Source organism: Chamaea fasciata, unplaced genomic scaffold (genome assembly GCF_029207755.1).
Source record: "Chamaea fasciata isolate MVZ Bird 193981 ecotype frontalis unplaced genomic scaffold, bChaFas1.0.hap1 SCAF_24, whole genome shotgun sequence".
Lineage (NCBI taxonomy): Eukaryota > Metazoa > Chordata > Aves > Passeriformes > Sylviidae > Chamaea > Chamaea fasciata.
In genome coordinates this window covers 6,189,705-6,197,931 of record NW_027094109.1, presented here as the reverse complement: position 1 = coordinate 6,197,931, position 8,227 = coordinate 6,189,705, and the positions used below count along the sequence as shown (strand labels likewise).

General features: G+C 58.1%; 1 protein-coding gene across 2 annotated transcripts; it reads left to right on the top strand.

The window, feature by feature from the left end:
• The first annotated feature begins 66 nt into the window (after positions 1–66).
• RNF214 (ring finger protein 214) lies at positions 67–7,553 on the top strand. Of its 2 annotated transcripts, none has more exons than XM_066203284.1 (15): positions 67–183; positions 595–796; positions 1,432–1,491; positions 1,698–1,838; positions 2,112–2,251; positions 2,786–2,854; positions 3,627–3,723; positions 3,932–4,020; positions 4,410–4,512; positions 4,708–4,806; positions 5,066–5,442; positions 5,813–5,948; positions 6,160–6,267; positions 6,580–6,675; positions 7,298–7,553. In XM_066203284.1, exons 1-15 carry the CDS (start codon positions 104–106, stop codon positions 7,361–7,363), a joined length of 1,863 nt encoding a protein of 620 aa, XP_066059381.1. In that variant the 5' UTR covers positions 67–103; the 3' UTR covers positions 7,364–7,553. The 2 variants fall into 2 exon arrangements, with proteins under 2 accessions (XP_066059381.1, XP_066059382.1); XM_066203285.1 differs by having other exon boundaries at positions 69–183; positions 4,422–4,512.
• The last annotated feature ends 674 nt before the right edge of the window (positions 7,554–8,227 follow it).

Sequence of the window (8,227 nt, the reverse complement as noted above, 5' to 3'; positions counted from 1 at the left end):
AGGGGCGGCGCGGCGGGGGCGCGGGTCGTGCGCTCCGCCCGGTGCCGCTCGGTGCCCCCCCGGTGCCGCTCCGCCGGCCCGGCCCAGCCCCGCAGCCGCCCCCATGGCGCTGGAACAGGCGCAGGTCGACGGCCCCGACCCGCCGCGCCTCTGCGAGCCCGGCCCCGCCGCGCCGCCCGGCAGGTACGGGGGGGCCCGGCGGGGCGGCAGCGGCGGCGGGATGGAGCGGGGATGGGGCCGGGGTGGAGCGGGGATGGGGCCGGGATGGAGCGGGGATGGGGCCGGGGTGGAGCGGGGATGGGGCCGGGATGGAGCGGGGATGGGGCCGGGGTGGAGCGGGGATGGGGCCGGGATGGAGCGGGGATGGGGCCGGGATGGAGCGGGGATGGGGCCAGGATGGAGGGGGAATGGAGCCGGGATGGAGGGGGAGTGGAGCCGGGATGGTGGGGGAGTGGAGCCGGGATGGAGGGGGAGTGGAGCCGGGATGGGGCAGGGTTGGAGCGGGAAGGAGCCGGGATGGAGCGGCAGTGGAGCGGCAATGGAGCCGGGATGCGGCCCCGGCGCAGCGCTGAGCCGTGTCCCCGTTCCGCGCAGCGGGAGCCCGCTCTCCGCCCCGGAGAGCCCCGGCGAGCCCGGGCCCGGCGGGGACGCGGAGCCCGCGGCCGCCCCCGGCCCCGGCGGCGATGCGGAGCCCGGGGCCGGCGGCGCGGAGGCGGCGGGGCAGAGCGGAGCGGCGGCCGAGGAGCCCGACGAGGAGGCGGCCCCGGCCAGGCCGTCGCAGAACATCGCGGTGCAGGTGGGTGCAGCTCCCCCGGGGCTCGCGGCGCTCGTGGTGTGCGGGCCGAGGGCCCCGAAAGGCTCCTGTAGAACCTGGAGGACAAAGAACTGAAGAAGTCGAGGCTGGGGGGGTAAAACGCATCCATACTTGAAGCTTTATTGCCGCTGCTGTGTGCCCAGTCTTCCGCTTTGAACAGTCTTCAATTAATTTGAATTTAATTAAAATTCGACCCTAACGAGGCCACACCTGGAGTGCTGTGTTCAAGTCTGGGCTCCTCAGTACAAGAAAAACAAGGAACTACTGGAGGAGGGTCCAGCAGGGGCTGCGAAAATGATGAGGGGTTTGGAGCATCTCTTATGAGGACAGACTGCAGGAGCTGGGCATAGTTGGTCTAGACAAGACTGAGAGGGAAACCCATTAATGCATATAAATATCTCCAGGGGGTGTCAGAGGATAGTGCCAGATTCTGTTTGTTGGTGCCCAGCTGTAGGGTGAGGAGCTGTGGCCATCAATTAAATGATAAGTTTCATCTCAATATGACAGAGATCTCCTTTCCGTGGAGGGTGGCAGAGCCCTGGAACAGGTGCCCAGGGAGGGTCTGGAGTCCCTCTGTGCTCACTGCAGGGGCTGATCTCCATCCTCTCCCTTCACAGACCGACTTCAAGGCGGCCGATGCGGACGTGAACACGGACCAGGACATTGAGAAGAACTTGGTGGGTATCGAAGCCCTGCGCTCACATCTGGGCTCTGCCGCTCGCACTCCCAGGCGAAGGAGCTGCAGCTGTTCTTCCCACTTTTTTCCCATCAAAATAGAATCACAGAACCATTATGGTCGGAAAAGACTTCCAAGACCATCAGATATCAGCCTGGAAGTCCTTAAGCTGTCCTTGTTACAGAGGAGTTTTGCTCTCCACTGCAGGACAAGATGATGTCCGAGCGGGCCTTGCTGAAGGAGCGCTACCAGGAGGTGTTGGACAAACAAAGGCAGGTGGAGAATCAGCTGCAGGTCCAGCTTAAGCAGCTCCAGCAGCGCAGGGAAGAGGAGATGAAAAACCACCAGGTATTTGGTGAAGAACTGTTTTTGTTTAACCTGCCCTGTAATTAATTTTGAAACCTTTATGAAGAGGCAGGAGAACCTGCTGTCCAGAGCATCAGTCTACTGAGTTTCCTCATAATAACCAATTTATATCTTTACTGGATCTGCTAAAAAGAAAGAGTTTGCTGTGTAATCTCATTAATCAATTAATCCAAAAAAAAAGAAAAAGGGATTTTAAATCAAAGCCATGACCTGGTAATTTTGCTCTGTATCTGTGTGATGCTTCTTTTACTCCAGGAGATCCTGAAAGCGATTCAGGATGTTACGATCAAGCGAGAAGAGACTAAGAAAAAGATGGAGAAAGAAAAGAAAGAATTCCTGCAGAAAGAGCAGGATCTCAAAGCTGAAATTGAGAAACTCTGTGAGAAAGGCAGAAGGTATTTGTATGGAAAAGGAAGTGTTTATTTTGGGAGAAGGAGGCCTTGCTTAACCATGATAAAACCTGATGGACCAAAGGGCTTTAAGCTTTTAGGAAGCAGTGAGTATTTAGGTCAGACCTGTATATGGATGAATTTAGGATAGGCCCTGTGTTTGACTTGGCACTTTCATGGAGCCATTCTGTCATGGCATAGAGGTCTGGTTTTTATTCTGAGGGCTCGGCGATGTTTTGGGTAAAACTCCTCCCGTGGTGGCTCCAAGTGCTCAGCCCTTGTCCCCCAGGTGACCATGGCAGAGCACGTGCTGGGGGAGCAGCACAGCTGCCTGCAGCCAGCCTGGTTCTGTGCCACAGCCTTTGTGCAGTGTCATGAGACAGCAAGATTAGTGCTCCAGAGGCTGCTGGCGGCTGTTCTCCCACACACATTGCAGGGAGCCAGCCCCAGCCTGTGCTGTGTGCTTGGGCCCGGGGATGTTTCAGTGTGGGCCCTGCCCCGCTGGGATTCCAGCTGTGCTGTCCCTTTTCTCCCGTGCAGGTTGCTGAAGGAGCAGGAGGAGAAGGAAAACAAGATTGCCTCTCTGATCGCAGAGCAGTCTGATGAGAAGTAAGGCTCTCGTTCTTCACCTGGTTAATGGTGCCCAGTGCACTGTTCCTTCCTGTCATTGTGCCTCAGAGTGAATCTGATGCTCTTGGTTGGGACAGAGTAGGATCAACGATCCAGCAGTGCTGGCCAGTTACATGCTCTAGAGGTTTTATCTCCTCTTTCAGCATCAGGGCTCTGGATTAAATCTTTGATCCCAGTCACAAGCAGACTCCTGGATACTTGTGACATAAGGATCCCGTAAGATTAGAGTTTGTGCTTGGTGGATTGACTCAGCTTGTAACTGCTACTTCCGACTGAATGTCAACTCCCCAGAATTAGGGCAGACTGATTTCCCTGTCTGTTCCCCACAGCTGTCCAGCTACACTGAGCTCTGGCTCATTCGGCTATTTAAAGCTGGACAGGGATGCTCCAGATCCAGGCGCTCCCAAAGCACAGGTGGAAATGCCCAGCTTCGAACTCGTCCAGGATCAGAACTGTAGCTCTTCCTGCTGCTGGGGTTGATTCCTGGTTCGGATCTTCCCTGGGGTTGGTCTGAATGTTGCTGAGGGGAATTCCCCTCATTTGGCCCAGCGTGTTTGCACACTGCTTGTTTGTGTGCTCTGGAACAGCTCATTGCTGGGACACTGACTCACACAGCCCAGGGAGCTGGGGCTGGTGTCATGGTCTGGAGCCTGCTGATCTTCCGTGGTTCCATCCAGAGCTCCAGGGATCCATCCCTTTGTGGCCCTTCCTGTGCCTGAGCCTAAGGGGACTCGTTCTGTTCTGTGTGCAGGCAGCTGTGGGAGATGGAGCTGGACAAGCTGAAGAACCAGCACAATGAAATCAACAGGAACATTCTTGAGGAGACAGAACGGGCCTGGAAAGCAGAGGTGAGCAGCTCTCCCTGCAAAGTGGTTGGTTTGAGACTCCAGGTGGTTAGTGGACAGTTCTGTGAAATTAGGAGCAGTTGAGGACAAGGCCAAGTCCCACTTTGTGGGGTAAGAGGGAAGATGAACAAGTATCAGAGCAGTGAGCATTAGCAGGGAGCAGTGCCTGGTCTGGCAGCAAGAAACAGGAGTACGAAACCTCTCTCCATAGATCCTGTCCTTGGAGAGCCGGAAGGAGCTGCTGGTGTTGAAACTAGAAGAAGCAGAAAAAGAAGCAGAGCTACACCTCACCTACCTCAAGTAAGTCTGTGTCAGAAGTGGCAGGGAGGGTCACCCAGGTGTCCCCATGTCCCTTCTCCTCTTCCTCTGCTTACGTTGGAGGTTGGACTGGAATAGTTCAGGATTTCCTGTGGTTTTCTTACTGGATCAATGTGGTTCAATAATGTCACAGCAAGGGTATGTGGGGCTGTGCTTACCCCCTGTCACTGTTCATCTGCCAGGCTCAGCCTCTGCTCTTGGCTGTGGTGTCCCTGAGTGTCCCCAGATCAGTCCCTCTCCCTTGTGGGGTGCCTTACTGGGGGGTGAGCCCTTCCACCCTGCTGGAAGAGGGGAAGCCAGGAGGGTGTTGGGGGGTTGCTTGCCCCCACTTTGCTGCCAGTGAGAGCACAGTTGCAAGTGGGAAAGTTCAGCTGTGCTTGCAGGTCTGCGCCACCCACGCTGGAGACCATGAGGCCAAAGCAGGAGTGGGAGATGAGGCTGAACAGGATACGAATGACCAAGCAAAGTGTCCGAGTAAGTTCCCGCTGAGCTCTCCCAGCCTAGCAGTGAGCAGTTCTTCACACACACAGTCTTTCCTCCCTTCAGCTCCTCTTCCATTCTTCTGTGGAGCCAAACAGTGCCACTTTAGGGCCTGCCACCCCCTGGCTTAGAATGCCCCAAACTCGCTCAGGTCTGATAAGTGTGCCCATTTTCTTCCCACTCTGCTAGGATCAGTTCAACGACCACATCCAGATGGTGAGGAATGGCACAAAGCTGAGCAGCCTCCCTCAGATCCCGACGCCGACGCTGCCTCCTCCGCCTTCGGAAGTGAGTGCCTCTCCAGCCCCACAGCACGGGCATTCCGTGCTGCCAGGCCCCGGCACAGCCTGCCTGGTGCTGTGCGTGTGTGGGATGGCCCATTCCCTGTCTGGGCTTACTAGAGAGGAGGGGAAGGGTCTCCTTCGCTATCCAGCTGCCAGTGCCTGCAGCTCCCACCTCGCTGGCTGGAGAAGAGGGCACTCGGCTCTGCTTCCAGGTGGTCTTACTCTAACCAGCCTTTCCCTCTTCCCTTGTTTTTCTTTCTCAGACAGATTTCATGCTGACGGCATTCCAGCCCAACCCACCCCTGACTCCCCGGCTCCCCTTCCCCATCGGGCCCGTCCCCGTCCCCATGGTCATGCCCAGCGCCGACCCTCGGGCGCTCTCCTTCCCTCTGCTCAACCCCGCCATGTCCAGGCCCAACCAGCCCTCCCCACCCCTGCCAGCTTCCCAAGGGAGGAACAGCCCCGTGGTGGCCTCGCTGATGGGCACGCACAGCCCGCACATGCCCCCCGCCGCCTCCATCCCCCCTCCGCCCGGCCTGGGCGCCGTGAACGTCGCCCCCGAGTTCCCCCGGCCCCAGCCGGCCGACAAGCTGGAGAAGCTGCTGGAGAAGCTGCTGACTCGGTTTCCACAGTGCAACAAGTAAGGGTTTGGTGGTGTTTTTTGGGGAGGCAAGGGCCTGTGTGTGGAATGGGAGCTGGGATCAGGGGAAGGGGCTCTGCGGGAAGTGAGGCAGGCGGAGGTGGTGGTCTCCATCAGGTTTGCCGTAGTGCTGGGGATCACTGGGAGCTTTGGAGGACAGCAGGGGTATCTGGGCTCAGCCAGGAGCCCCCCGGCCTGCCTCTGGGGGTTCCCTGCTCTTTCCCCAGTGTTCTGGGGAGAGAAGCTCCTCAGCCACGTGACTCACCTCACCTGGAGGGTGGAGGGAAGCACACGGCTTCCCCCAGGCAATGGTGGCTGAGGGATCCCAGTGTGAGGACTGAGAGCTCTTAGCAGGCTGCTGTGCACGCAGGGCCCAGCTGACCAACATCCTGCAGCAGATCAAGACTGCCCGGAGGACCATGGCCGGGCTGACCATGGAGGAGCTGAACCAGCTGGTGGCGGCCAAGCTGGCGGAGCAGCAGGAGCGGGCAGCGGCCGGCGCTCAGGTGGGACAGCTGCTGCAAGGGGGGCCTGGGGGGCAGGGAGAGCCGCCCCTCCTCCCTGCCTCTCCACAGAGCTTGGGCTGTGTGTCAGGGCCGTCCCCTGGGTTCCCTGTCCTGCTGACTGCAGCGTAACCAGGGGACGGTTTTCCTCGGGGTGACTGCTCTGTCCTTTCCTCCGGGGCTGTTCTGATGTGCCTCCTCTGCCTTGCTGCAGCCTCTGGGCCGGATCAGGGCCCCCATGTTCTCTGCTCCGCTGCCTCAGATCAGCACCCCCATGTTCCTGCCCCCGGCCCAGGTCGCTTACCCGGGAACAGCGTCACACGTAAGGCTGCTTGGCTTCCCGGGGAGGGGGGAGCCTGCCTGGGGGAGCCTGAAGGCGTGAGCCCGTGGAGCTGGGAGCTCTCTCCTCACAGAGCAGCCTGGGCTGCTGAGGTGAAGGGGAGCACTGGGGGCACAGATCCTTTGTGTTTCACACTGGAACAGGGAGACACCAGGCGTGGTGGTGGCTCTCGGGGTGTGATGGCTGTGGGCAGAGAGGGGTCTGGGCAGCCTTGGGCTGCAGCTGAAGCCGTGATCAGAGCTGTGTGTCTGACTTGCCTGCCTGCTCCTTTCTTTCCCTCCCTGCCCATCCCAGACCCCAGCTGCCTGTAAGCTGTGTCTGATGTGCCAGAAGCTCGTGCAGCCCGGTGACCTTCACCCCATGGCCTGCTCACATGTGCTGCACAAGGAGGTGAGTGTGTTCCGCTGCTCGGGGCCTCCTCCTGGTCCTTCCAAGTGACCCTTCCCGAGTCCTTGTTGTCCTGACACCTTGCCAGGAGAAGGGTACGATCAATAAACAGCTTCCCTGCATCCTGTCATCCCATCCTTTCTGTACTCTTGGCTGGGCCACCCTGCATGGTGGTGGCTTTAGGAACAGGCTGCCCTTGTGTCCCTGAGCCTGTGCTATGTCTGTGAGGGTTAGATGCTGGAGCAGGACAGTCTGGAAGGATCTGGAACACAGGGTGAGGGGAGAGCTGCCACTGCTGCTCGGGTGTCTGGGCTGGGGAGGCCAGACAGGAGCTCTTGGGAAGAGGAGGAGACTTTTCCTATCCCATGGGTCTGGCAGTGGGTCACCTGTGTGGACAGCCCCCCCATCCCAGCAGCTCTGGGGCCTCCAGCAGTGGCCCCTTGAGGAAACGGAATGTTGAGGAGGGCCTGACAGTCCTGCAAGGGTGACAAGGGCTCTTTCCTCGTGGTGACCTTGTGATGGAGGCTGCAAGGAACAAAGGAAGCCGTCCCTGAAGCGAGTGCTGTGGACAATGATGGCACCTTTGGGTTGGGCCAGTGGCTCTTGACTAATTCTCTCTTTCCAGTGCATCAAATTCTGGGCACAAACCAACACGAATGACACTTGCCCCTTTTGCCCAAGCCTCAAATGACGGCTGCTGGGACAACGTGGGCCCCTGGGAGGAGTTGCTGTGAATAGACAGGATCAGTTCTAAGATTTCTACAGTTCTATATTTATACGATCATGTATACACATGTACATTTTTATTATATAGGTAATGTGTGTATAGAAAGTCTGTAAACATACAAATTCATAAATAAAGTGTGTATATTATGCAGTGATTTTGCTGCAGCTCCTCATTTCTTAGCCTTGCTGGCTTCTTCCAAATGAGGGTCAGCGTTCCCTGCTTGGATCCCACCAGCTCCTTTCCTAGGGCCATTCCTCATGCCCAGATGCCTCACCACCCCCGCATCCCTGCCAGTCCTCACCTGTTTGTTCCCCCCCTCCTGCCAATGAACAAGGTGCAGATAAATTTTTTGTGGTCTTTTTTTTTAATGTCATAATAATTTACCGTGTTAACATTCATTGTTCTTACATAGACACTGGGTTACAGAGTACTGGAGCCTCCAGCGACAGCCCGTGGTCCCATCCTGTCCCATCCCCTGCTGTCACCGGGCCCTGGGGAGGGAGCGGACGGACGCGGCTGCGCTGCAGCTCGGGATAAACCAACCTGTCACAAAATTCCTGCGTTCCCCTCTCCTGTACTTCCTCCTAAAGCACGGGCTGACACGCCAACCCTTTTCTCCATGGATTTCGGTGGGATTGCGAGGTGCTCAGCACCGCTGAAAAATCTTGCAATGACTCTCTAAAAATTCCCCCCCCCCGGTTGCTGGCGGTCTGCGGCAGGAGCGGGTGCTGAGCACCCCTGGGTGCTGAAGCTGAGCACCCCTGGGTGCTGAGCCCGCCGCAGGCCGGCTCCTCCGGCGCGCACGCACACGCTCGGGGCGTGTTTTAA

What these genes read in the sequence shown, in the direction of transcription:
- RNF214 (XM_066203284.1), top strand. Translation starts at nt 104, where the DNA reads ATGGCGCTGGAACAGGCGCAGGTCGACGGCCCCGACCCGCCGCGCCTC. An exon ending in CCCGCCGCGCCGCCCGGCAG is followed by an intron (nt 184 to 594) that starts GTACGGGGGGGC and finishes CGTTCCGCGCAG; the next exon opens with CGGGAGCCCGCTCTCCGCCC. An exon ending in GGGCAGCGGCCGGCGCTCAG is followed by an intron (nt 5,949 to 6,159) that starts GTGGGACAGCTG and finishes GCCTTGCTGCAG; the next exon opens with CCTCTGGGCCGGATCAGGGC.